Source organism: Symphalangus syndactylus, chromosome 5 (assembly GCF_028878055.3).
Source record: "Symphalangus syndactylus isolate Jambi chromosome 5, NHGRI_mSymSyn1-v2.1_pri, whole genome shotgun sequence".
Classification (NCBI taxonomy): Eukaryota; Metazoa; Chordata; class Mammalia; order Primates; family Hylobatidae; genus Symphalangus; species Symphalangus syndactylus.
In genome coordinates this window covers 28,834,539-28,861,808 of record NC_072427.2, presented here as the reverse complement: position 1 = coordinate 28,861,808, position 27,270 = coordinate 28,834,539, and the positions used below count along the sequence as shown (strand labels likewise).

At 53.4% G+C, this 27,270-nt stretch overlaps 1 protein-coding gene across 3 annotated transcripts in view; it reads left to right on the top strand.

Moving 5' to 3' along the window:
- PSTPIP1 (proline-serine-threonine phosphatase interacting protein 1) overlaps positions 1–27,270 on the top strand; it is a 42,903-nt gene that overhangs the window by 1,552 nt on the left and 14,081 nt on the right. For all 3 annotated transcript variants that reach the window (XM_055277633.2, XM_055277636.2, XM_063638725.1), the window contains exons 2-3: positions 22,188–22,288; positions 22,503–22,577. In XM_055277633.2, the coding sequence (XP_055133608.2) occupies positions 22,188–22,288; positions 22,503–22,577 (176 nt within the window). The remainder of the gene's footprint in view (positions 1–22,187; positions 22,289–22,502; positions 22,578–27,270) is intronic.

Here is a 27,270-nt window from a genome sequence, read left to right as displayed (position 1 = left end):
TGTTCTGCTTCCTCTGCACTGACTGCACAGTAGGCAAAGGACCTTATGTGGGGAGGGCATCTTGTGCCTTTCTGGGCCTCAGTTTCCCCATCTTTACAAAGACAGTGTGGGCCCAGCCCAGAGAAGCCAATGGAGGCAGAGCTGCCTCAGCCCATCCGGAGGACCAGGCACCAGGATGCTCAGGGCCCAGGCTGGCAGCTGGAGCCCTGGGGGATGGGGGATGTGAGTCACCACCTTGCTGCCCTGCCTTGTTGTACAAAGTTGGGGGAAGGGGTAGGGCCTGGAAACCCAGGCCACTCTGTAGCCCAGGGCAGGCCAGGACCCCTTGACTATTTTATCACTGAGACCTCTGTCCAGTCCCAGAGTCCCTGGGCCTGCCTTCCCTAGGGCAGAGCTGGGCAAGGAGCAGCCTCCATGGCAGGATCTGGGCACAGGTAGGGGTGGCGTATAAGGGAGCAGGGTGTGGCAGCAGCAGCAGAAGCAAACAGCCAGCCCCTGTGGAGCTTCCTGAGTGGCATCCTGCCCACACTCTGTGCTCGTCGCACCTCTGGGCTTCCTGGCCTCCAAGTGCCTGGTCTCCTCTGTGTCTGGCTCCCTGAGCCTGGGGTGGGCATATAGTTTCCCTAGGGAAGGCCAGAGCAGGAAGGGGAGAGAAGTAGCCAGTGGGAACCTCTCACACTGAGTCTGGGCCGATGCCCTGAAAGGTCACTGTAGGCATCACCTGCCCCAGGGCTCTGGATTCTAATACCTCTTCCTGATGCTCAGCCCATCCCAGTGCATAACAACTAACATTTGCTGAGCACGAAAGATGTGCCAGGTGCTGTTCTCAAGATGTATGCATATTCACTCATTCAATCCTTCAAACACGTGCTACTGTTCTCTCTCTTATTCAGATGGGGAAATTGAGGCACGGAGACATTAAGAGACTTGCGCAAGGTCACACTGCTGGGATTAAACCCCTGGCAGGCTGGCTCCAGCACCTGTGTTGTCGCAGGATCCCTCTCTCTATCTGACATGTCATTGGATCTTTTGGCTTTGGGGTAAGATAAGAGGTAACCCCTCTTATCTTCCAGAGGGGTAAGAAGATCAGACAAGGTGGCTAGAACAATATTTTGAAGCTTCATTTGTAGACAAATCTGTAAAACAGAAAAGGCACACTGCCCTGACTGCAGGTGTTATATTAGGAACGGCCCAGCCAGCTTGGCCCTTGTCCGGGCCTTCCCCCACCCCAGCCCAAGGCACTGTCATTAAACCCTTCAGCCTGCCAGCACACTGTTTAGAAATGACTGGTTTTTAGGCCGGCTGCAGTGGTTCACGCCTGTAATCCCAGCACTCTGGGAGGCCGAGGTGGATAGATCACTTGAGGTCAGGAGTTCAAGAACAGCCTGGCCAACATGGTGAAACCCTGTCTCTACTAAAAATACAAAAATTAGCCAGGCGTGGTGGCGTGCTCCTGTAATCCCAGCTACTTGGAAGGCTGAGGCAGGAGAATGGCTTGAACCCAGGAGGCGGAGGTTGCAGTGAGCCGAGATTGCGCCACTGTACTCTAGTCTGGGCGACAGAGCTGACAGAGTGGAGGGACCCTACTTTGGCTAAACTAGAAAGATCATGTTTGATATCACAGCTCTTCAGTTATTGGGCAACCTTACCCATACAGAACACGAGGTGGAGGAGGGGACCCAGCCCTGCTGTTTCTGGCTTTAGCTCACAGTAAGGGAGGAAGCAAAAGTGGTTTTTCAGGGGCCAAAGATGATTTCCCTAAGAGCTTTCCTTAAAGCTCATACACTACACTCCTAGGAGGTCTCCTAGCTTTTACTCAGGTCCTATGAGCTCTAATTTCACCCACAATTTTAACGAGCTTGGTCATGGGGTCTTTCAGCCTATAGATGTAGCAATTAGTGGCAGTCTGTACAGTACCTGATATACAGTTGGCGATGGATAAATGCTGATGGACCTGGACTATGAGAGGAGGTTTCACAGGCAGCTAGCAGCCTGATTGCAAGGAAGGAGACAGAAACAGTCTGAAAAGCAGCTGTAATGGCACAGAAGTAGTGGGGACACTCAGCGTGGGAGCAGACACAGTCCTGTCCGTCAGTCGGCCTGTTTTTGCAGTTTTGTCAGGGTGGCCACACAGTATTTATTTACAGCCTGATTTTAGCTGCAGCTGAGTGTTCAGACGCACGCTGCTGTAGGAGTGAGGCAGGGCGGACCAGCCACAGGGGGAGGGAAAGGATAATGTGATTTCTGTGATACATGCAGATGATAAAGAGCATCACCCCTTGGCAGGAAGTTTGTAAATGAGCCTCAGAGTGGGACCTGTCAGTGAGACAAGGTTGAATCTGAGAATACCAGCTGTCCGAGGGGAGAGGGCGTTAGACCTCATGTTGTCGGGCCTATCACTGAGTCTGAGGCGCTGGGAAGCCCAGAGAAGGAAGGGTTCTCCCCTTGCCCCCAGTTTATTATGGCTCCACTCCCAACAGGCGGCCAAATTATTGCAAGAAACGTCTGTCTGTATCCTCTGCACAGGGCTCACAAGTGGGGTACTGGCTGAGGACGTGTTCATAGAATTAATGAATGGACAGTGAATGTCTCCATGGTCCATCTCCCTTCCTGAACCCATTTTTTACTTCATTTCACTTTTTTTTTTTTTTTTTTTTGAGACAGAATCTTACTCTGTCACCCAGGCTGGAGGGCAGTGGCACAATCTCAGCTCACTGCAACCTCCACCTCCTGGGGTCAGGCAATTCTCCTGTCTCAGCCTCCCGAGTAGCTGGGATTACAGACATGCGCCGCCACATCTGGCTAATTTTTGTATTTTTAGTTCAGATGAGATTTCACCATGTTGGCCTGGCTGGTCTCGAACTCCTGACCTCAGATGATCCACCCGCCTTGGCCTCCCAAAGTGCTGGGATTACAGTGGTGAGCCGCCGCACCAAGCACTTCATTTCACTTTTGTTATATTCTGCAAATATCTGGGGAGTAGGGCTCTCTACTAGGTGGTCCACTCTGGACCCCTGAGCTTCTTCACCCTGCAACATCTAATCAGATGTATGAGACTGTCTTGACCTGAAGGAAGCCACAGTCCAGTGCCGGGGCTGGAGGAATAACTGGGTGGGGCAAGGAGTGCTCTGAGAGGAGCAGTATCTCAACTGTGCCATCCCCTCCCAGGACCCCCATTCCCTGCAACCTGTATGTCCATCCAGCGGCCTTTGCAAAGATGTCATTAGATATTGTTTTAAGAGGGAAAATCTAGTTCTGGACCAGATTCTATTGAGATCCACATCCTATCCCTTTTAGGGTAGTTAAAAGGAAAAGTAAGGACCTGGGGAGGCTGGGCCACATGCACTACGGTGACTGTCACCCACCCTTTGGGTGGGAACTACCAAGGGGGTATAGGGACAATAGGCCTGAACTTTCCCCTTGACATGTGGGCGTATCTCTCCTTTGAGGCTGGGCTTCGGCTCTATCTGGAAACCCTTGTGCCACACTGGGAGGAGCTGAGCCTCCCCAAGCCCATTTAACAGGTGACAGCACTGCGGCTGAGTGGGGCAGTGACTCACCAGCTTCACACAGTGGGACTGGCTGGGCTGGTCCGCCCCTTCCGTATGTGGCACTCAGCCGCCGGTGCCTTTTCCTTTCCCAGTTCTGAGACGCTGAGGTGCCCGTTTATGAGGCTACAGAGAAGGGGACTGAGGGGCCCTACTTTGACCTGTCATAAAGCTGCCTGTCCCTACCCCCAGACCTGTTTACCATGGCCTAGGGGCATCAGGAGAGCCTGACATTTGCTGGGTACCTGTTCTATCCTGGGCATTTAAAGATATGTATATATATACACACACTTTCTAAAGAAACAAAATCAACTAATATAAGATCCTAAAAGGAAAAGTGGGGAAATGGAGAAAAATAGGAAAAGAAAAAGCACCTTTAGTCTCATCACACAGCTGCTAATATTTTGCTGTGTTTGCGTAAGATTGCCTCTAATAGGTGCAAACATATTGTGTACATAATTTTGTATTTTCCCTCTCTTCTAAAATTTTTTTATTTTTGCAGAGATGAGGTCTCCCTGTGTTGCCCAGGCTGGTCTCAAACTCTTGGGCTCAAGCAATCCTCCTGCCTTGGCTTCCAGAGTGCTGGGATTACAGGCGTGGGCCACCATGCATGGTCCTCCCTCCTTTTTCTTCTAGTATTTTAAATTTTATTTTAAATTGTAGTGAAATACACATAACATAAAATGTACCACCTTAACCATTTTTTGGTGTATGGTTCAGTAGCGCTATGTTTGTTCACACTTTGCCACCCTCCCCTTTTTTTAGCATAACTCACTCCATCAGAAACACTTGCAGGTGTGGATATGGGTTCCTCATTTTCAGCGACACCACTGTTCATGGCCGCACAGTTCTCTAGCTTGTGAATTTGGTGACCATGCTGTGATTTTTTTGCCCAGTCTCCCATTGCTGAACATTTAGGTTATTGTCAATTATTTATTATTCTGGACAGTGACACCATGAGTAGATCTTTGACTATAAAGGTTTTTCACTTCGGGATTATTTCTTTGGGCAGAGGAGGCTAATGGCTCTTTTCCAGGGAAAGAGGCATTTCTGGGTGAAAGAGTGGGGCCCGTTCTCTAGCCATGGGCACTAGCAGTCACTTTGGGATCCCCCATAGTCCTCTGGTTGGGCAGGAGCTTTTTCACACAGGAAGGAGGAACCCCAGAATGGCCTGGAAGTGTCAGGGCCTGTGGACGGGGCCCTGCTGGAAACCAGAGCCTGCTCTGACTTTGTGGAAGGCCTTGCAGCCCAGCAAACTGCTGTGGCCTTGAGGGCCAAGGAGGCCAGTGGCTGAGGAGTGGCCCTGGTGCACTCAGAGCTTGCAGACAGTGCAGGAGGTGGGAGAGAGAGGCCCTGGCCATCCTGCCTTTGCTGCCACCAAGTACCTTCCCAGCACCTGTCTGGCTGCATCTGTCAGAAGTAGTGAGGATGGAGGCTCTCCCTTTCCTGATTGGGAAAGCTCTTTAAGACCTGGTGTTCCCTGTAGAAAGCAGAGAGCCTAGCAGTGTGCCTGGTCGGCAACCCGTTGGGAAAAGTGGGGAAATAAGCATTTATACTGGCACTGGCTTGTTGTATTAACAACAAAAATCTGTGGACGGATGCATAGGGAGCTAATTAAAGTGGTTGCCTGTTGGGAGAATGAGAGAAAAGAGATGGATGAGGGATGAGGCTGAGTGGCTGTGAACGTTTTCAGGATTGATGTTTTTATACTGTTTGATTTTTGAACCATATGAATGTATTAATTATTCAAAAATTAAATCAAACAATTAAAAATGAAAAAGAGGACATTTATTTCAAGTCCTATGAAGAATTTTTCCCTGAATCCCAGCTACTTACATCATCCCCTGAGGAGCAGCAATGCTGCCTGTTTGCTGAGTGCCTGTTCCATGACAGGCATGGTGCCATTCAGGCCACATGCCCCCAAACGCATAGTCAGTGTCTTCCTGACTGTGATGGGACCTAACGCATGGCAGGTCTAGGACCAAACGAGGGTCACCTGTGCAGGGTAGAGCAGGGACTCCCACCCAGGTCTGTCGAACTCTATTGCCCTCTGCCCCTGAATTCTAGAGAGTTTGTTCTTGCTTCTATTTTAATTTGTGTAGGATGAAAGGATGCCTCCCTACATGTTAACATTGGTGTCTATGGATTTGGAAGTAGGATTCTCTCCATCCCCCATCTAATTTTCTGCAAGTCAATACAGAGTACCTTTGTCATTAAAAAGAAAATATTTAAAAAGAAAACTAAGCAATTCCTGCTTTCAAGACTGAGTTGGTGTTTCTAGGCCAAATCTGTGGTTTGCTAGCATGCCCTTTTCCACACACTTGGTGCATTCTTTGTGGTACGTGGGCCTCTGGGGACCAAGAACTTGGTTCATCTGTGCCCATTTCACAGGACGTGGCCGGCTGCTCAGGTGTTAGAAGATTGCAGAGGTTTGTGGTCATGCTTGCTTTGCTTTTGTGATGCCTGCAGATGGTCACTGACAGGATTTGCTGGCTGCAGGGTTCTGGGTCGCTTTGGTGTTCTGAATTCAATTTTATTCTTGATAAAAAACAAGATCTGCTTGATAAAAAACAAGATCTGGAGCACAAAGATGACCCGCTTTGTGCTCCAGTCCCCAGGAACCCACATGCTTTTCCTGGCTGCTCCTGGCATCTACACAGAACTAGGGCAGCCCCTGGGATGGAGAAGGAGGGCCTTGCTTTGGGCTTTGAAGGGTGGGTGAGGATTTGAGACATGTCAGGAGGACAAACGGCACTCAACGTGGGAGGTACGGCACGGGCGAAGGTGTGGAAGGGGGTTTGGAAGACAGTTTTCTGGCCCAGAGCATTGTGCAAGGTGACTGGTAGGAAGGGAAGGCACGAGCTGGATTGTGAAAAGTCTCTGCCCTAAGTGGTGGCAGAGATACTTTCTTCTGCCTCTCTGCACCCTCTCTGATGGTGGCTGTTTCCTCTCATGCAAAAGAGGACAGAGGCTGCGGGCTGTGAGCGGGATGCCCTTCCTCCTCACCCAGAGCCTGGCTGACGCTGCAAACCACACGATGGAGGGAACTTTGGGTGGAAACCAAGACTGCCTCTGCTAGAGAGAATGATGCCCTGGGCCCTGGGCCGCCCACACCAGGACTTCCCTCTGGGTTGGCTCCGGAAGGTTCCTCCCTCACAGACTCAGTCATGCCCCACCCTCCAGGCTTAGAAGGAAATGGGCTTCTTGGGAGGCCGAGGCGGGTGGATCACCTGAGGTCAGGGGTTCGAGACCAGCCTGGCCAGCATGGTGAAACCCTGTCTCTACTAAAAATACAAAACATTAGCGGGGCATGGTGGCGCATGCCTGTAATCTCAGCTACTTAGGAGGCTGAGGCCGAATTGCTTGAACCCAGGAGGTGGAGGTTGCAGTGAGCTGAGGTTTCACAATTGCACTCCAGCCTGGGCAACAAGAACGAAACTCTGTCTCAAAAAAAAAAAAAAAGAAGAAGAAGGAAGCGGGCTTCTTTGAAGCCTCACCCAGCCCTCACCCACACTTGCTGGGTGGCCTTGGAGAATCATTTTCCCTTTCTGAACCTCAGTTTCCTCATCTGTAGGATGTCAGGGTCATCATCACTTAAGATAAGGGCTTTGAGGATGGGGCAGCTCAGGGCAGTGCTAAGGGACCACCTCCTCCTGCTCACCATAGTGGGGTAGCAGACAGGTCCCAGGGGACCCAGATTTCTAATTGGATATGCACCCACAGGGTGAGCCTTATACATAGATCTTGCTGTTTCCAGAATGCCTTCTCCACTGATGTTCACCACTGCATGTTATACTCCACCATTAGAGAATCATTCCTTTGGTTTCAAGTAACAAGATGATCTATGTTATCTCACTTAATTCCAACAATAGTCCTGTGAGGTCAGTATTCTTATTCCTGTTTTACAGAGAGGAAACTGAGCCTCATGGAAGGGATGTGGGCCTGGGGGATGCCACACAGATGGATCGGACTGGGCTGGGCCTGGATACCACCTTCCCAGGTCTGGGTCAGAGAGCCCTTTGCAGTTAATGGGAGGGTGTGGTGGTTTGCTGAGGCCTGGCACACTGAGCAATGGGTGATGGAACAGGCAGGAGAGTGACAGCTCCTTCCGCTGGTGTTGACAGGCCACCCACCATTGGGCAACAGGAAGTGCCAGCTGGAGCCCTGGAGACCAGCAGCCAGTGTGGGGATGCGGTGGCCAGATGGAACTCAGGGCTTCCCAGCTGTGGAAACAGGAACGGGAAACAGCCACACTGGGGAGGAAGTGAGGGGGTGATGGGCTGAGGCAAGAGCATGGCTGCGTGGCTAGAGAAAGTGACCAAGGTGGAGAGTAGTTGGAGATAAGGTAAGAAATAGGACAGCGGCCAGGCGTGGTGGCTCACACCTGTAATCCCAGCACTTTGGGAGGCTGAGGTGGGAAGATCACTTGAACCCAGGAGTTCAAGACCAGTCTGGGCAACATGGTGAAACCACTTCTTTAAAAAAAAAAAAAAAAAAGTACAAAAATTAGCTGTACCTGGTGGTGCACACCTGTAGTCTCAGCTACTTGGGAAGCTGGAGTGGAAGGGTCACTTGAGCCCGGGAGTTGCAAACTGTAGTGACTGTATGATCGTACCACTGCACTCCAGCCTGGGCAACAGAGCAAGACTCTGTCTCAAAAAAGAAAAAAAGAAAGAAAAGAAAAGAAATGAAGCAGAGAGCCAGATCTTGTAGGACTGTCATTCTAAAAAATCCCAATCCCCAGGCCACACCCCAGGTCAATTACATCCCGATTTCTGGGGGTAGGACCTGGACATCAGTATTTTTCAAAGTTCCCCAGTGCCTCCATGTGGAACTTTAGGTTGAGAGGCATCAACATAGATAATTGTGGTAATTAATTACCATTGCTGGCCGAGCGTGGTGGCTCATGCCTATAATCCCAGCACTTTGGGAGGCCACGGTGGGCGGATCACCTGTGGTCAGGAGTTCAAGACCCAGCCTGGCCAACATGGTGAAACCCTGTCTCTACTAAAAATATTTAAAAAGTAGCCAGGTGTGGTGATGCGTGCCTGTAATCCCAGCTACTTGAGAGGCAGAGGCAGGAGAATTGCTTGAACCTGGGAGGCAGAGGTTGCAGTGAGCCAAGATTGTGCCACTGCACTCCAGCCTGGGCAACAAGAGCGAACACTCAATATCAAAACAAAACAAAACAAAAATTACCATTGCTGACAATAGGCATACATCTGGTTTTTACCATTTTCATGACCTCATTTGACTCACCTGAGTGAGCAGAGGTTAGAAGTTTTGGGGGTGGTGGTAATTATATGTAACATAAAATTGACCATTTTAACAATTTTTAAGTATATGATTCAGAGACATTAAGAACATTCACTATTTCCTGAACTGCTTCATCATCCTGAACAGAAATTGTACCCATCAAACAATAACTCCCCACCCCTTCACCACATACCTTGTTCTACCTCGATTCTACTTTCTAGCTCTATGGATCTGCCTCTTCTAGTCATCTCCTGTAAGTAGAATCAGATAATATTTGTCCTTTTGTGTCTGGCTTATTTCAGTTAGCATAATGTCTTCAAGGCTCATCCATGTCGTAGCATATATCAGAATTTTCTTCCTCTTTATGACAAAATACTATTCCATTCTACATATATACTTTATTTTGTACATCCATTGATCCATTGATGACCACTGGGCTGCTTCTTTGAGCTATTGTGAATAACGCTGCCATGAACATTGGTGTACAAGTACCTGTTTGAAACTCTGCTTTCAGTTCTTTTAGATATATACCTAGGAGTGGAATTGCTGGATCATATGGTAATCCTATGTTTAACTTTTTGAGTAACTGCCAAACAGTTTTACATTCCCATCAGCAATGCAAAAGGGATCTAATTGCTCCATATCTTTGCCAACTCTTGTTAATTTCTGTTTTTTTTTTTTAATCATGGCCACCTTAGGAGGCATGAAGTGATATCTCATCGTAGTTTTGATTTGCATTTCTCTAATAATTAATGATGTTGAGCATCTTTTCATGTGTTTATTGGCCATTTGTGTACCTTCTTTGGAGAAAGTCTATTTAAGACCTTTGCGGCCGGGCGCGGTGGCTCAAGCCTATAATCCCAGCACTTTGGGAGGCTGAGGTGGGCAGATCACGAGGTCAGGAGTTCGAGATCATCCTAGCCAACATGGTGAAACCCCGTCTCTACTAAAAATACAAAAAAATTAGCCGGGCATGGTGGTGGGCGCCTGTAGTCCCAGCTACTAGGGAGGCTGAGGCAGGACAATGGCGTGAAACCCAGAGGTGGAGCTTGCAGTGAGCTGAGATGGCACCACTGCACTCCAGCCTGGGGGACAGAGCCAGACTCTGACTCAAAAAAAAAAAAAAAAAAAAAAGACCTTTGCCCACTTTTGAATTGGTTGTCTTTTTATTGTTGAGTTGTAGGAGTTCTTTATCTATTCTGGATACTCATCCTTTATCAGATATATGATCTGTAAATATTTTCTCCCACTCTGGAGTGTCTTTTCACTCTTTTGATGTTGTCTTTTGATGCACAAAAGTTTTTCATTTTGATGAATTCAATGTGTCTACTCTTTGTTTTGTTGCCTATGATTTTAATATCATATCAGAGAAATAATTGCCAAATTAAATATCATGAAGCTTTTCCCTATGTTTTCCTTTTAAAATTTTGTAGCTTTAGGTCTTACATTTAGGTGTTCAATTCATCTTGAGTTCATTTTTGCATATGGTATAAAGTAAGGGTCCAGCTTAATTCTTTTGCATGTGGATACCCAGTTTTCCCAGTGCCATTTGTTGAAGTCTGTCCTTTTCTCATGAATGGTCTCAGCACCCTTGTCAAAAATCAATTGACCATATATGATAGGGCTTATTTCTGAGCTCACTATTTCCATTCTATCGGTTATATGTCTGTCCTTATGACAGTACTGCACTACTTCAATTACTGTAGCTTTGTAGTAAGCTTTGAAATCAAGAAGTGTGAGTCCTCCAACCTTATTCTTCTTTTTCAAGATTGTTTTGGCTCTTCGGGGGCCTGAGTAGAGCTGCTTTTGTTGTTCCCATTTTATAGGTGAGGAGACTGAGGCCTGGACCCTCCTGAGTTTGCCCAGCCTGGACTGGCCACAAGTCCGTGACAAACTCCTCATCATACTCCCACCCTGGGCACATGTAGGGAGACACTCGCTTTAGAGGGCCCCTGGGTTGTGGGCTCCTCTCTGCGATTGCTCTGCCTTCCAGCTCCCCAAGAAGGTCCATCTATGATGTCTCAGCTTCCTTGAGGCCCCACCAGCTTTCACTCTTCTTCAAGGAGGGTCTGGTGGGAAGGCCTGGAGGCTGGGTCACTAACTTCCTCAGTGGATCAAGAGAAGACCCTGCAAGGAATTAATGTCTGTCCTGGCCTCACCTTCCTGGATAAAAATCAGACTTCTGGCTCTGTGCAGTGGCTCATGCCTGTAATTCCAGCACTCTGGAAGGCCGAGGCAGGTGGATTGCTTGAGCCCAGGAGTCCAAGACTAGCCTAGGAAACATGGCAAAACCCAATCTCTACAAAAAATATAAAAATTAGGCCGGGCGCGGTGGCTCACGCTTGTAATCCCAGCACTCTGGGAGGCCGAGGCAGGTGGATCACGAGGTCAGGAGATCGAGACCACGGTGAAACCCCGTCTCTACTAAAAATACAAAAAAAATACAGGTGTGGTGGCGGGCGCCTGTAGTCCCAGCTACTCGGAGAGGCTGAGGCAGGAGAATGGCGTGAAGCCGGGAGGCGGAGCTTGCAGTGAGCCGAGATTGCGCCACTGCACTCCAGCCTGGGCGACAGAGCGAGACTCTGTCTCAAAAAATAAAAAAAAATATATAAAAATTAGCTGGGGCGTGGTGGTGCACACCTATGGTCCCAGCTACTTGGGAGGCTGAGGTGGGAGGATCACTTGAGCCCAGGAGGTCGAGGCTGCAGTGAGCTGTAATCACGCCACGGCACTCCAGCCTGGGCAATAGAACACTTTTTTTTTTTTTTTTTTTTGAGATGGACTCTCACTCTGCCGCCCAGGCTGGAGTGCAGTGGCACAAACTCAGCTCACTGCGAGCTCCGCCTCCTGGGTTCACGCCATTCTCCTGCCTCAGCCTCCTGAGTAGCTGGGACTACAGGCACCCACCACCATGCCCAGCTAATTTTTTTGTATTTTTAGTACAGACGGGGTTTCACTGCGTTAGCCAAGATGGTCTCGATCTCCTGACCTCGTGATCTGCCTGTCTAGGCCTCCCAAAGTGCTGGGATTACAAGCGTGAGCCATTGCGCCCGACTGGCAATAGAACACTTTGAGGACTGCAGTCACTGAAGCAGAAGGTATTCCCTTCTTGGTCACCTCCTGAACAATTGCCCATTGACCTGGACCAGCTCTGAGCCCACTCTCCTAGGCATCAGGACCCCAGACTACAGGTGGTAGGAAGACCCAGAACAGCTGAGGATGGTTCAGGCAAGCAGAGCTGGGGGTGGAGGGCGGGAGATCAGCACAGAAGTCTGGATCAGTGTCCCTGGAGCTGCAGTGAATACTAAACACGGCCAGGTGTGAGGTCTGCACAGCACAGGGAAGCACAGGGTGTGGGTGGGGTGTTTGGGGATATCTGTGAGGATTCTCACTGACCCTGAAACCAAAGAAACAGGTGTGGCTGGTGCCGGGACCAAGGGAAGACCAGCAGCTGAGCCTGGGTCTAGGGTCAGAGCAGGAGCTGCTATGAAGCTGCAGAAATTTCATCCCAGTCCTCAGATAACTCCCAGTCCTCAAGGGAAGGAGCTTGCACTCAGGGTCTGGCAGTATTTTTGTTTTGTTTTGTTTTTTGAGACAGAGTCCCACTCTGTTGACCAGGCTGGAGTGCAGTGGCACTGTGTCGGCTCACTACAATCTCCGTCTCCTGGGCTCAAGCAATTCTCCTGCCTCAGCCTCCCGAGTAGCTGGGATTACAGGCGCCCGCCACCACACCCAGCTAATTTTTGTATTTTTAGTAGAGATGGGGTTTCATCATGTTGACGGGACTTGTCTTCAACTTCTGACCTCAGGTAAGCCACCCGCCTCGGCTTTCCAAAGTGCTGGGATTACAGGCGTGAGCCACTGCACCCGGCTGTCTTGATTTGAGTCCTACCTCTGTATAGGCTGAGAGTAAAACGTTAAATAATGAATGGTCCCAGAGAACACCAGGGTCCTCACACAGCCCAGCTCCCCAGGTCTGGGGTAGGGGGAGCATCTGACTCTACTTAGAGCCGTGTTTCTCCACCACATGGCTGTGTGCAACATGTACACTGGCTGTGTTGGGCAGAGCAGAGCGATTTCCCGGACTCCAGCACAGAAGCCTTTACTTGGCAAGCGCCATCTTTGTCTCTCACTCTGACCTTGGAGCCCAGTGGCCCGCTTCGATCCTACTACACTCATGGGTGGCCCTGGGGAGCCCCTCAACTCTCTGAGCCTTGGTTCCTTGTCTGTAAACATTGTAGTAGTAAACCAGCTTTGGTGGTTAGAGGATTGAGAGTGGAGACGTGCAGGTTAATGGCCAAAAAAGGATAAGGAGCCCCACCTGCCATCCCCTGCAGGTGTGGAGTCCAACTAGCCCCCAGGCGCGGAAGGCCTCGGGCTCAGCTCCGAGGCCCTGAACCTGCTGAGGCTGGCAGAGAGAGCCAAAGGGCCTCCACAGGCTGCAGGGGTCTGTCCCTGCCTTCAGGGAAGGGCATGCACATAGGAGTGGGGCTCCCCTGAAGCTCTAGGGGCCCATCTCTGTCTCTTGGGCAAGTCCCAAGCCCAGGGGAGCCTGCCAGCCCTCACACCTACAGCAAATCACAGCCACAAGGCAGGACATCCCATATCAGCCCTATAAGCGCTTAGGACTCCACGTATTCTCCCCAACTTACAGATGTAAAAATCGAGGCCAGAGAGTGGGAGCCACTAGTCTAGAGAAGTGTCCCGGCTAGGATCAAACCCAATTCTCCTTGTAAACGCCCCTTCCCTGGGCTCCTCTCAGTTAACATGTGTGAATCCCCTCGGCTGCCCTTCCAGGAGCCCAGTGAGCGTCAAGTGCCCTGCGTAAGGCTCCTGCAGGTGTTGTGCATTTAGTCCTCAGAGCCCCTGGAAGTGGGTGATGCTCTCATCCTGATCTCACAGAATAGGAATCTGGGCTCCGGAGGTTTGTGACTCACGCAGACTGTGTGGAACTGGCCAGAACCAGAACTCAGTGCCTGAGCCCTGTCACGCCCCACTGCCTGGACTCGCTGTGGGCCTGTGCTCCCCTGGGACATCCCTGGCAGGCGTAGGTGGTGTGGGAGGGCGATGCCTGGGGATGGGGATGTGCAACGACGGTGCCTGGACCACTGGTGCCCCTGGCTGGTCACTCACAGGCAGGAGCCGGTACGGCAAGGATACCTGCTCTTCCTGTGAAGATGGCTGGACCCCTCCTGGCTGGCTACAGGGTCAGTGCCTCCTCCAGGGCTTGGGATCTGGGGTGGCTCAGCTCCATCCTCCCCTGCATCAGTCACCCCCAAGGGCCCACGGCCTCCCTTCCTCGCTTGCCCTCACCATCAGCCTCTTTCCTCGCCCACTGCTGGAACCTAGTGAGCCTCCGACTGCCAAATCAGCTTGGCAGGGGTGGTACAGAGCTGTGTGACCTGGACGAGTCACTGCTATCCTCACTTCCTTGCCTGCCTGTAAGATGGGACAGTAACAGCACAGTACTAACTTGACGGGGTTCCCTGAGGATTGGAGGGGATCCGTGAGAGCCCCACCAGGCACCGCCCTCACTCAGTCCCTCCCCCTGAACCTGGAACCTGGTTCCTATGACCTCCTGGGAAGGTCCTGCCCTTTGCTGTGTGTGACTTGGCTCTCCTCAGTCTGCCCTCAGGCCACCTTTACAGACACCTGCTCCATCTCCCTGCACCTGTCTCTGCTGCCTTGAAGCAGGCTAGCACAGGAACAGCACTAGCACTGGACTTCCAGGCAGCTGAGCCTGAGGGGCGTGTCTCCATCTACCTCGGCCGCCTTGTGTTTGCTCCTTGCCTCCTCTCTCACTTTTCTTCTCTTTTCTTCTCCTTTTGAGACAGGGTCTTACTCTGTCACCCAGGCTGGAGTGCGATGGTGCAATCTCGGCTCACTGCAGCCTCTGCCTCCCAGGTTAGAGCGATTCTCCTGCCTCAGCCTCTGAGTAGCTGGGATTACACGTGCCCGCCACCATGCCCAGCTAATTTTGTATTTTTAGTAGAGACAGGGTTTCACCATGTTGGCCAGGCTGGTCTCAAACTCCTGAGCTCAAGTGATCCACCCCCCTCCGCCTCCCAAAGTGCTGGGATTTCAGGTGTGAGCCACCACGTCCAGCCCCCTCTCACTTTTCTGCATGTTTTGGTTTCATGACACAGGAGAAAGAAGTGGGAATTGGGCTGGCCCCATGAGAGTGCAGGAGGGGAAGCAGTCAGGGGAACTCAGGTAGTGGGGTGCTTTCCTGCCTCATCATTGAGAAGGCCTATTTAAAAGAACAAAGCTTTCAAGCCAGACAGACCTTGGTCAAAAAGCCAGACGCCCCACAACGTTAGAGAGAATCGCCTCTCGTCTTCACCTTCCTCATCTTCATGGCAGACAGTAGATGCCTCGTGGTCAGTATTGCTGAGGGCAGGTGCCACACTCATGTGCAGTGTGTCCTTGTCCAGTGCCTGTGTTGTCCCCTCAGTGGGACCCCTGGGAGTCCCTGGAAGCTCACAGGGCTCTGATGGGGTCCCTGTCAGCCACGGGCCTGTGGGCCTCCCAGCACAATGGAGCCCAGCCCAGGCATCTCTGGGACTCGGCCAGCTGGGCTGCTCAGGTGAGGGGCCCTGTAAGGCCTGGCAGAGGCCATCAGACTGGGACTTGGAGGAGAACCGTGGCATTCTGGAAACTCATTTGTAATCTCAAGGTCCTGTCAGCCCAGGTGAACACAGAGTAGCTCATCTGACAACATTAATGCATATTTGTTCTCTAAAAACTAAATGTCTTTGCCTTCTTGGCCCTCTGTTCAACACTTACCCTGGGCCATCTCAGACAGCTGTAAGTCATCCTCATCCCATATTTATTTGCTTATATGTGGATCCCAGCAGTACTTGAGTCAGGGGATCCCTAGACACCAAGTCCCTAGTTTAACAGGCCATCTGAGGCTTGAGTCCTCTCTGTGGAACCAGACCTGCTTACAGACTGTAGTGATGGGCGCTCTTCACCTGTCAAAGCCCCCCGCCCTCTTTCCATACCTGCAGCCATTCGGGCTCCTGGGAAGCCTTTCCTTGCATCGTCCTGGAGTTGGCCTCCCTGTCTCTGCCCCCATGAGTCCTGGCTTGGGCTGGGAAATGCCAGCTACTAGTGCTCCCTCTGCTCCTGATGGCCCCACAGAGATCTCCAGGTGAGACTGTTCCTCAGCCATTCCCTCACAGCTTTGGCTTGGAACTCTCCCTTCCCTCCCTATCACCCCCTCCCAAATACTCTGGGTAAGCAACTGCCTTGTTTACTGAGGGCCCTGGCCATCCATCCATCCATCCACCCATCCATCCATCTACCCATCCATCCATCCACCCATCCATCCTCCCACCCACCCACCCATTCACCCATCCACCTATCCATCCATCCATCCATCCACCCATCCATCCATCCATCCATCCATCCATCCACCCACTCATCCATCTACCCATCCACTCATCCACCCATCCACCCACCCATCTACCCATCCATGCATCCACCCACTTACCCATCCCTCCATTTGTCCACCTGTCCACCAGTCCACCCATCCACCCACCCACCTATCCACCCATCCATCCATCCACCCACACACCCATCTACCCATCCATCCATCCATCCACCCACTCATCTACCCATCCACCCATCCATCCACCTACCCATCCATCCTTCCATCCATCAATTCATCCATCTATCCATCCATCCATCCATCCATCCATCCATCCATCCATCCATCCATCAAGTTGTACTTGAGTGTTTGGTCCTTTGCCTTCCTCACTTTGCCAACCAGTAATGGTGGAGAGGAGTCCCATTGTGGGGTACTGACTGTAGGGCAGTGGAAGGAGCCTGGTTGCTACCCATTGACTTAGCATCCCTGTGCCTCAGTTTCCGTATCTATACAATGGGGATGATAATTCCTGCCTCAGAGGACTGTTGTAGGAAGTAGAGGGGACCAGTGTGTCTGGCTTATTTAAAGGTGCTGGGTAATGGGTCATTGAATCTGCAAGCAAATTATCTGGTCCCCTCCATGGGGCACCTCAGGAAGCAGCCGTCATAAGGCCTTGTCCTCTTGAGGGCCTCACTGAGCTGCTTCTCCAGCCCATCACTCAGTGTGTCTGTGAGCAGTGCTGTGTGTAGGCACCGGGTGCCAGGATCCAGTGGGGAACCTGAAAGACGCCCCTCTGCCTCCATGGAGCTCAGCCCTTCCTACCTCAGGTTCTCAGTCCACAGAAGACAAGCAACAGGAAACTAGGTACTAGCAAACCCACAGTGTCAGCCACACTGGCTGCAGAAGTCACTGCTGGTGTGAGGGAGGAGAGCACCCCAGCACCACGCAGCACCATGCAGCACCATTCAACACCATTTAACACCATGCAGCACCATTCAACACCATGCAGCACCATGCAGCACCATGCAGCTACCTTCCAAAGCCGCTGCTAGGTCTTGCTTCCCCACCTGTGGGCCCATACTGGAGCTTTCCCAGTCATCTTCAGGTGTAAGCCAATCCAGTCCAACCCAGTATCACAATCTCACTCTCATTCAATTTAAAGCTCCCCAGTCCCCTGACTTTCACTGGAAACCTCTGATGGGGAAAAGAGAACAGGGTCGGTTTCCTCCCTTGCCATGAGGTACCCACACTCCACTGCCAGCTGCCTCTGGGGTCTCCATAGGTGGGGTGGGGCACGGGGCCGTGACTATAAAGGGGAGAAACATCTCATTGCCCTGGTATTGTTGTAACTGGTGACAGCGAATGCACACAGGTCAGCCCTTTCTCTCCCTGGCACCTGGGCAGGTTTTTTGGCGACCCTGCCCCCCTGGAGTCCCTGACCACTCCGTACCCTACAGCCTTCCACTTCCAACCCCTCCCGTTGCACCCAACAATCTGCTCCACTCAGCTTCTCCTTGGGGCTCCTCTCCCTGTCAGGCTGTTCTCATGGACAGAATTACCAGGCAGCTCTTCCTGGCTACCTTCCATGGCCCTCACTTGGTTCCCAGGGAAGATTTTGGTGCCAATTCTTGGACATAGCAGATGGGAACTCAGACCAAAACCCAGGCGTCCCCCTCCAAGGTTGGAGGCTTAGCTGTGCTCTGATAGATGCTGTATTCTGGAGTGCCAGGCAAGGGAGCGTTTGAAAAAGGCTCTGCTCCCCTTTAAATGGACCCTCTGGTGGAGGAAGGTGTGCAGGGCGAGAGGGGAGGTGATGAGGTGACTCATTTCTTCCAGCCTGGCCCCAGCTGAGGGAAGGTGTTTCTGGTGGGGGAGGTGGCAGGCAGGCAGGCAGGGCTTGGGGAGCTGCTGCTTGCTGAACTGCCCCCGGGTGACAGGCCCTGAGTGTGGGGCTTTGCAGAGAGGTGAAGTAATGGGAAGTTAACAGCCAAGATCGGGGCTTGGGATATCTGGGTTATATCCCAGCTGCACCCGGCAGGTCCCTGGGCTGATTGGGTAACCTCTCTGGGTTACCTTTTCCTCATCCATAAAATGGTAGTCATCACCCCTAGCCCAGTATCTTGCCTTGTGGTGAGCCCTGATCTTGAGTCCACCGTTCTCACCTATGCGCACAATGTCACTTGCTTCTCAGGTCATCTCTATGTGGTGAGAACTATTAGGCCCATTTTCACAGGGAAGGAAACAGACTGAGAAGGGCCAGGGTCATGGGAGGTGTGAACCCACATCTAGTCGGTCAGACCCTTCCCAGCCTCTCAAACAGGCCCGAGTACCCTCTCTGACCTGTGGCCTACACTAACAGGACTGTGCCCTAGAGGGGCGGGCTGTCAGAGCCCGAAAAGGTTAGCCTCCTGCCCCCACTTTCCCAATGAGGAAACGAGGTCCTGAGAAGTAAAGTGGCTTGCTTCAGGCCCCGGTGTCTGTGGTCTTGCCCCTTGCAGCCACCAAGAGTGTTATGGGCATGAAAAGGGGGAAGTGGTGATAGTTACAGAGGGTACTTCTCCACTCAACCAGTGGGGGTGTGGAGGGCCCTGGCCAGCTCACAGGCCTGGGCCATGGCTCACACCAACACCCACCAGAGAATGAAGCCAGTAGGCTGTCCCTGGACAGAACAGGGCACCCAGGCCTTGGCCACACTGCCTCAAGGCAGACGCAGGAATATGTTTCCTCCCAAGAGTCTCCTCCTGGAGTTCTGGGATGCAGCCTGGAGCCGATGGCCACACACCATGGATGGCGAGGGCTGGGTCCCACATCTGGCTCAAGTGAGCCTCCCAGAGGAAGAGACTGTGCCTGCTCCCCACCTGGCACCCCTAGTCCAGAACGGGTTGTCCTGGGTGCCACACGGCTGGGCCGTGACCACTGGCTGTTCACTGGTTCCCCAGGGCTGCACTCCTCTGACCCAGCCTGGGCACCAGGCTAGCCTCTGTGAATCCACAGTGACCAAATTATAGCCCAAAATACAGCTTTGATTTGAGGTGGAGATAATTTGAGTAATCATTTTCAAGAGTTATTTTTTCAAATCATGTTTGGATATTCCAAAATAGAAGATGGTTCCTGGGCTGTCTACTAAATGGCTGATGTAGGTATATGGCTTTGGGGACAGGTTGACCTGCGTTCAGATCCCAAACTCTGCCCTTTGCCCATTGAGTGGCTTTGGGCAGTCTCTTTCCCTGTTTGGGCCTCCTGTCCCCATCTTTGCCTCCCGAGATCTGTGTTGTGGTCAGGAAGATAACGCTATGATACCCTTGGTGCAGTGTGTGCCAGGTAGACTTGGTAAATAGAGATTTCACAAAGGGCAGGGCCACAGGCAGCATTCGGATGACAGAGGTTGGACAGGATGAGGGGAGAGGGAGGTAAGAGGAGTGGGGGACAACTACGGTAGGCCCCCTGGGGTGATGCTGATGCTGGGCCTTGGATGGCGGACCCACACGACTGATTAAGTTATAGGATGATTGGTTCATTCATTTCCTAAACACATCCTGAGCCTGACTCTCCCAGCTCAGAGCACTGAGTCAGACCCATGCCCTTGAGGAGGTGGCAGGGGTGGGGGTGAAGGAGGAGGGCGCGGGCTGGGGGAAGGGGTGCAGGGCTGGGAAGCATCGTGAGCAGCCCCTGGGGAGTCAGGCACTTCCTCGGAACAGCCCAGTCCTTGTGACAGTAGCTCACTCAGCCACAGCCCCTGCCAGCAGCCCAAAGCTCTGAGCGGGGGACTGGGCGGGATCCTGGAGCCTGGCAGCCTCTGGGGACTTGAGCACGGTGGTCACAGCCTGCAGGGCCTCTCGCTGCTTTCTGACTCCTCCCGAATGGCCAGCGTAGGTTTGGTTTGCTTCTCTTTCCACTCTGGGGGCCTCCATAAGGACAGAAGAAGGGTTCCCTTGGTGTCAGGGCTGGGTGTGGGGCTGGGCTCCAGGTGGCCTCTCCAGAGGTATCAGGAAGGAATGACAGGTCCCCTGAGAGTCCAGATTCTCATCCTGACTCTGCAGCCACGAGCTAGCCATTTCCTTTTCTGCCCTCAGTTTCCTGGGGAGTGAGGGGAGCCACACAAGGTGGTTCCCAGTTCTGGGGCGGGGGGGTCTGTGGCATTCTGACATGAATGCTGGTGTCCCTCCGGGCAGGGGCAGGAGGCTGTGGCCCCAGATTTGTTTTTCTTCCCAGCCGCCAGGGGCTCTGACCTGAGGGTCTGGAGTGAGGGCAGAGGCTGAGGGGTGAGAAGGGGAGGGCTGCTGGCTGCAAGCAGCTGCTCACCAAAACCACAGAAATGGAAGCCTGCTCCAAGCTAGCCCAGTGACGCCAACCTGGACATGGGGGTGGACGCCTGCCTCTGAGGCTGGGGGGGACAGCTTCTGGCCTTCCAGGCTAGACACCCTGCTTGTTCTTCTGTAGACAGCTGAGCCTGGGCCAGGTCCTCCTCAGGAATTTCTAGGGATGCTTATGGAGGGGGTAGGAGCTTGGGGTCCTAAGTGTCCTACAGGCCAGGAGAGTCCACCTGTGAGGGTGGGCTGGAGTTGGTGGGGAGGGGGGGCACTGTTCGGGCAATTTATGCCATTGCTACCCCTACTTCAGATTCTTCTTAGACCTTGGAGAATACCTTCTCCTTCCAGCACCTGACTCAAATGCCTCTTCCTGCAGAGAGCTCTCCTGGATTTCGACTCCATCCCTGCTCCCCTCACACCCCTAAGGTGGCATTTGAGGGGAGACATGGGTCAGGGGAAGGAGTACCAGGCTTTACCTGAGTTAAGTGTATGCGACCCTGGAGTGTGTGTGACCTTGGAGACTGTAATGTGTGTGGTCAGGGGAGCTGGGACTTCTTCCTCCAGTCTCTGAGGCTTTAGGGGTCCTCAGGGATAGAAAGGAAGACAGACTAAGTGCAGAATGTCAGGCCTGCCTTGGTGCAGTTGGTGACAAAAATCCTGTCTCCCCAGCACCCCTCAAGCGCCCCTGGAGTAAGCCTGCATGCAGCGCCTGGGAGAGCTCAGGGGGTTGTGGTGGGGGCCTGGCCCTGGGACCCACTCCCCAGGCCTGGGAATGTCCTGGGAGACCTCTATTCCTTCATAGTCCTTAAAGACCACCTCCCTCCCCCAACTTCTCACACCCAGCTTCCCACACCAGCAGCTCACACACGCACCTGGAATCCACTGCACAGTGAGAAAGGAGAATTGGGTTGGCTAGGAACAACAGCCAGAGCAAGCTGGGCAAGTGCCAGGCAGCAGAGGGTAGCTGTCCCTGGAGAGTTCTCTGAGGCTCCCCACCCGCCCCAGTCCAGAGGTGAATGTAGGGTGTGCTTGCACGTGCTCTTACCTTGAGTCACCCTCCATGCCCACCTCCCTGGATCTGTGTGAGGGGGGGGTTTCCTGAGCCCACAGAGAGCCGAGCGCAGCATCTGGCACATGGCTGGTGCCCAAGAAACTGCAATTGCTGTGATGGTCATGGAGACTGCACAGTGCTGAGGTGAAGGACAGGGACCCCAGCCAGACAGCCTGGGGTTCAAGGCCAGGCCAGCCACTTTCCAGCTGGGCCACTCTGGATGCGATCACATGTCACCCTCCTACACCTCAGTTTCCCCACTTAGCTGAGATAGGGATATTGGAAGGGTGGTACCGTGAGTGAGTGAATTTCAGGGCTGGTTGTCATCAGGGGGACTTAAGGGTGGCCCTTCCCATCTGCTGTCTCATGCTGATGTGTGTCCTGTCCTGTGAGATCTGATGCCAGGCCCGGCACCCCCAGCCCTGTCAGCTGGGTGGGGCTCACTTATGTACCTCACTTATGAACAGATGTGAGGGGACCTCCCATGTGCCTGTCTAAAGCCAGGTCTGGAGTCCCAAGAGCTTGCCCTGAGCAGGGGAGATGGAGGCAGGAGAGAGGCTGTTCCCAGAGATGGTGGGAGGGTCCCCACAGGGCTGTGCTCAGTGTCGCCTCGTCGTGGTCCTCATGTGTCCTTCTGTCCTGTGTCACAGTGCAGGGACTTCACAGCCCACACGGGCTACGAGGTGCTGCTGCAGCGGCTTCTGGATGGCAGGAAGATGTGCAAAGACATGGAGGAGCTACTGAGGCAGAGGTGAGCTGCTGGGCAGGCCATGGGGAGCACAGGGCAGGAGGCAGGTGCCTTCTGCTCAGCTCCTGGGACAGTGGACAAGGCCCCCATCCCAGCCAAACTCTGTCAGAACATGCCCTGCTTTAAAAAAACTCTCCTGTGTTCCCTCAAACCTGGGCCTCCCCCAAAGGTGGCAAGTCACTGATGATCTTTCAAATGCCCTTTTTTTTTTTTGCAGGGCCCAGGCGGAGGAGCGATATGGGAAGGAGCTGGTACAGATTGCACGGAAGGCAGGCGGCCAGACGGAGATCAAGTAAGAGCTCCCGGGCCCTGGGGCCCACTCCTCTCCTCTGCTGGCAGTTTCCGGGCCTTTAGATGAGGTTTAGGTCTTCCTGGCATGGGGAGGCTGGATTGCTCCTTGGTGCCTGGTTATCGGGCATTCAGGGGGAGGCCGGGTTCTGTGAGGGAGGAAGCCTGAGGGTCTGAGTGCTGGAAAGGGTCTGGGCAGGGGAGACGGGAGGCCATCCATCCTCAGTCATTTGCAGCGCAGCCTGCACCAGCCTGGGTGGCCTCCACTGAAGTCCTGAGGGGCAGGTGACAGGCCTCTGCACTGGTGGCCCAAGTCTCCCGCAGCACTGGCTTCAAGGATGGAGATGTAGCCAGAGACGGGGGTCTAGGAGGGGACACACCTGGGTTCCGGTGCCAGCTCCTCATCCCCCAGCTGTCTGACCATGGGCTGGCTGCTGACACACTCCGTGGCTCCGTTTCCTCATCAGTGACGGGAAAGTAACGCAGCCCTCCTCAAAGGAAGAAGTGGGCTCATGGGCTTAGCTGAGGCCTGGTTAGAGGGAAGGCCATCAGGGGAGTGGCTCTGATGAAGCGGAGGTCTCCAGCCCCACAGGTCTCTGCACGCAGACTGCTGGGGTGGGAGGAGAGGTGAGGAGATGAAGCTGAGTTCAGGACAGAGCCACCCTAACAGTGGAGTGGAGAGGCTGCTCTGGGAAGGCCCAGACTGTCCCCCTGGGTGAGGACAGAGCCAGTCTAAGGGGCAGACAGACCACTGGCCTGCAAGTTCTTGAAAGGGTTCTGCAGAGTCCTCCTGCCGAGGGACCCTTAGCCTGACCCTGCAGCTGCTGTGGAACCCCTTCCCCTCCTGCCTTGTCCCCCGAGAGAGGAACTGAATGCGCCATACTCTGAAGGTCCCCCAAAGACACCAGGCATCCTGGCGGCTCCTGCTTCCAACCAGGAGCCAGAGATCACAGGAAGGCTCAGATGTGGCAGGAGCCGTGTGTGAGGCCAGAAAGTGTGCACACAGCCCTGGGAGGATGCAGGGCTCTGAGGAGCCCTTGCAGCTCTGGCCCCAGCTCGGCCAATGTGAGCTGTGGGACCGTGGGCAAGTCGCCTAGCCTCTCCGAGTTTGTGTCTCATCTCCCACTCCAGCGAGCTGCTGTGCAAATCAACAAGAACATGGTCTGAGGGCCTCAAGGGAAGGGCTGAGGGCCGGGTGCAGGCTGGGCACAGAGGAGGGCTCAGGACATGGTGAGGAGTGAATGGACGTATGCAGGGAGGTGTCTTCTGCAGGAAGCAGTGCCCAGAGCTCTCAGCCAGGGCAGGAGCAGCTGTGGGGGCCTGGCAGCATGACCAGGGGAGCCCCTCCCGGCCTCCCGGCCTCCAGGCCAGCTGGAAGAGAACTTTCCCAGAAAGAGAGGGTACCTCATGGGAAGAACTCAGAGACTCGGGAGAGGTGGAGAGGGTGGCCCCAGCAGGGCACAATGGGAGCCAGGCTGGAGTGGGTCTGTGTGATGCAGGCTCAGGGGATTGTGAGTCACAGGGGATTTACAGCAGGGAAGGAGAATCTACCCACAGAAAACACAATGGGGGTGGGGAGCAGGGTGGGCCGTGGGAGGCGGGAGGTACGTAGCATCTTGCTCCATTTGTAGAACCAGGAAGGGGCCAAGTGGAGGCTCTTGGCCGCCCTGATTGTGCCATGGTTATTCAAGGCCAGGTGGGGCAGGCTCTGCCCTGACTTATCCTTTGTGTGGCCCTGGATGGTCCTCCCTGTCTCTGAATCCAGAGTCTGTACCTATGGAAGGGGACGGTCACTTGGAGAGGTGTTCTGGGCAGTCACAGGGACAAGCAGAGGGTGCCAAGCCACAGGGGTTCACTGCACACAGTGGGGTTCCATAGTGTTGCTGTTGACCCATGTGGCATGAAGTACTGTTGGTGAGGCCATGCAGCTGTTCCTTTCAGTGTAGGCCAAGCATCCATCCTCCATCCATTTAGTCACCATTTAATTGAGGACCTACTATGTGCCATGCCCTGGATGGGTCAGGAGAATTCATTAATTTAAAATAAAATAAAATAAAGGGCTTTGCCATTCCTTAGCCAGAGTCCAGCACACTGAGGGTGACTTCCTTCTCCTTCCTAGTCCTTTGCATTAGGGCCCATTTATGCCCCACCTCCTCCAGGAAGCCCTCCCAGACACCTTGCCTTGCCTCACTGTCAGAGTCTTGGCTTAGACCCAATTACCCCTCCCCATGCCAACCTGAAGGGCTTTTGGTGGGGAAGTGTGAGCAGTGGCCGTGGACCTGTTTCCTCATCTTGGACTCCTGTGGGGAGGGTGTGGGTTGGCCCTCAGGAAAGGTGACCCGGCTCTTCAACATGGGGGCTGGTGGCCCACCCTCCAGGGCCCATCCCTGAGTAGGGGAAGCCCCTGGCCTCCCTGAGGCCCACAGCTGCCCCCCAGGTCTGTGGGATGCTCATTCCCTGCCCCTTGCAGAACGGGCAGGGGACTGGGGGGTGGGAAGACTAGGAACAGGGTGCAGAACAAGGACAAAAGCCAGGTGGTTAAGTGACCCTATAAATAGCCTAGTGAGCCCTAAAGGCAGAACTGCTGCCTGAAGGTGCTGCATTTCTGCACAGTCCCCTGACCTCAAACCAGCCAGGAGACACCCTCAGGCCTGGAGGCTCAGGCCACTGAAATTAACAGGAGGTTGCATCTTAAGTGATTTTTGACATGTACCTCCTTCACATGTTAACTCAGCAAACATCCGTGGGGCAGTGGCAATGGAGGATGGACAAGTAAGACCCAGTCCCCAAACTCCAGGGATCCCCACCAGCGCTTTCAGTGCATTTTAAAGACAGCATTAGGGCCAGGCACCATGCCTCACGCCTATAATCCCATCACTTTGGGAGGCCGACCTGAGATCAGGAGTTTGAGACTAGCCTGGCCAACATGCTGAAACCCCATCTCTATCAAAAACATAAAAATTAGTTGGGCATGGTGACGCGAGCCTGCAGTCCCAGCTACTCAGGAGGCTGAAGCAGGAGAATCACTTGAACCTGGGAGACGGAGGTTGCAGTGAGCCCAGATTGCACCACTGCACTCCAGCCTGGGCTGCAGAGCGAGACTCCATCTTAAAAAAAAAGACAGTGTTAGTATTTGCAGGGGGCTTACCAATATTGCTGACGTCACATGTCCAGCCCTGCAAAGACTTTGCCTGACTCTCCTTTCCAGCCTCTGGGCCTTTGCTCCTGCTGTTGCCCTGTTGCTCCCCTGCCCAGTCCCACCCATCCCTCAAGATCTGCCTGAAATGTCACCTCCCTCAGAAAGCTGTCACCTCCACTCCCCTATTGCTCCTCCTGCTTCAGGTAAGATGCTTGGGGTGCTGCATGCCCCCAGAAGATGCACAGGGCAGGGGTTTGGGAAACAAAGGAAAATCAAGGCAAGGCCAGCTTCCTGTAGCCCCTCTGTGGTTACCAGTGGGCAGGCACAACCCCCAAGGGGTGCAGGTTTGAATCCTCACGTCCCTGCCTCACCCCCACTTGTCACAAACCAAAAATGCTGTGGTTTTCCTGTCAGAGAGATTTTTAACTTTTTTTCCATGGTCTCTCTTCCTCTGAACTCAGAGAGAATGACGACATTGCTGAGGATATTGGCGGGAGACAGCCAGGCCCTGTTCCTGTCAGATGTCCCCTGATGCTGGCTCACTGTGGGCACAGCCTCAGCACAGGGAGGCGAGAGAGCTACTCCTGTCAGCTGGTGGGCAGGCAGCAGGGACACAGTGGGGTCAGAGCAGGAAACACACTGGAAATCTGGATTGTATTTGAGCACAGAATTTCAGACTGAGCTTCCTGAGAGCTGAGTCAAAAAGGGCAATGGGATGAGTTACACATGAAGGCACTGGTGACAGATGGCAGGAGGCAGAGGCCTGTGCGGGACCCTGTCCTCAACATGCGATGGAGACACAGTAGAGGCGCTCAGGGAGATCTTGACAGTTTCCCTGCGCAGATGGTGGGAGGAAGCCGGAATTTCATGGGGCAGAGAATGACTTTATGTGGCCCCTAGATCCTCCCCAAGATCAGAGCTCAAGGCTGTTCACTTTGGGAGTTCTGGGGCAAAGCTGGGCTCCTCCTCTCATCCACAGAGCTGAGGCTGCTCCTTGAAATTTCATCTGGGGCCAAGAAAGGGAGGAGTGTTCTGGGCCTTGTTGTGTGAGCTGAGCTAGGGTGGCCTGATGGTTCCAGCAATGGGGACAGGGGACCTGGGGCAGGAAGTCCTGCAGCCCAGGGGACAGCAAGAGGGGCCTGGAGGGGCCGGAGCCTGCCTGCCCAGGTACCCCAGACAGAGGCAGCACCAGTATCTCTGCAGCACCCAAGGCCTAGCCAGGTCATGGGGGCCAATGGGAGTTCAAGGTGAGCACAGACCATCACTGTCAAGACTGTCCCAGGGGTGGGACAGAGGCTGAATGTCCACCTGGCAGTGCTGTACGTTCAGGCAGGCTCCCAGCTTTCAGATGGGGGCTGGGAAAAGGGTCAGCAGCTCCCAGAACCTGCGATTCCTTACAGCACCCCCCCAGCCTGAAACCATGGACCAGGGTGGCCCACAGGTGGGTTTGGGGTTGAGAAAATCTAGATTATGAGCCTGGGGACAATGAGGAGGAGAGCCAGGCATTGCCCCTGTCCTCAAGGGCTCATGGTTCAGCCGGGTGACACACATCCACTGG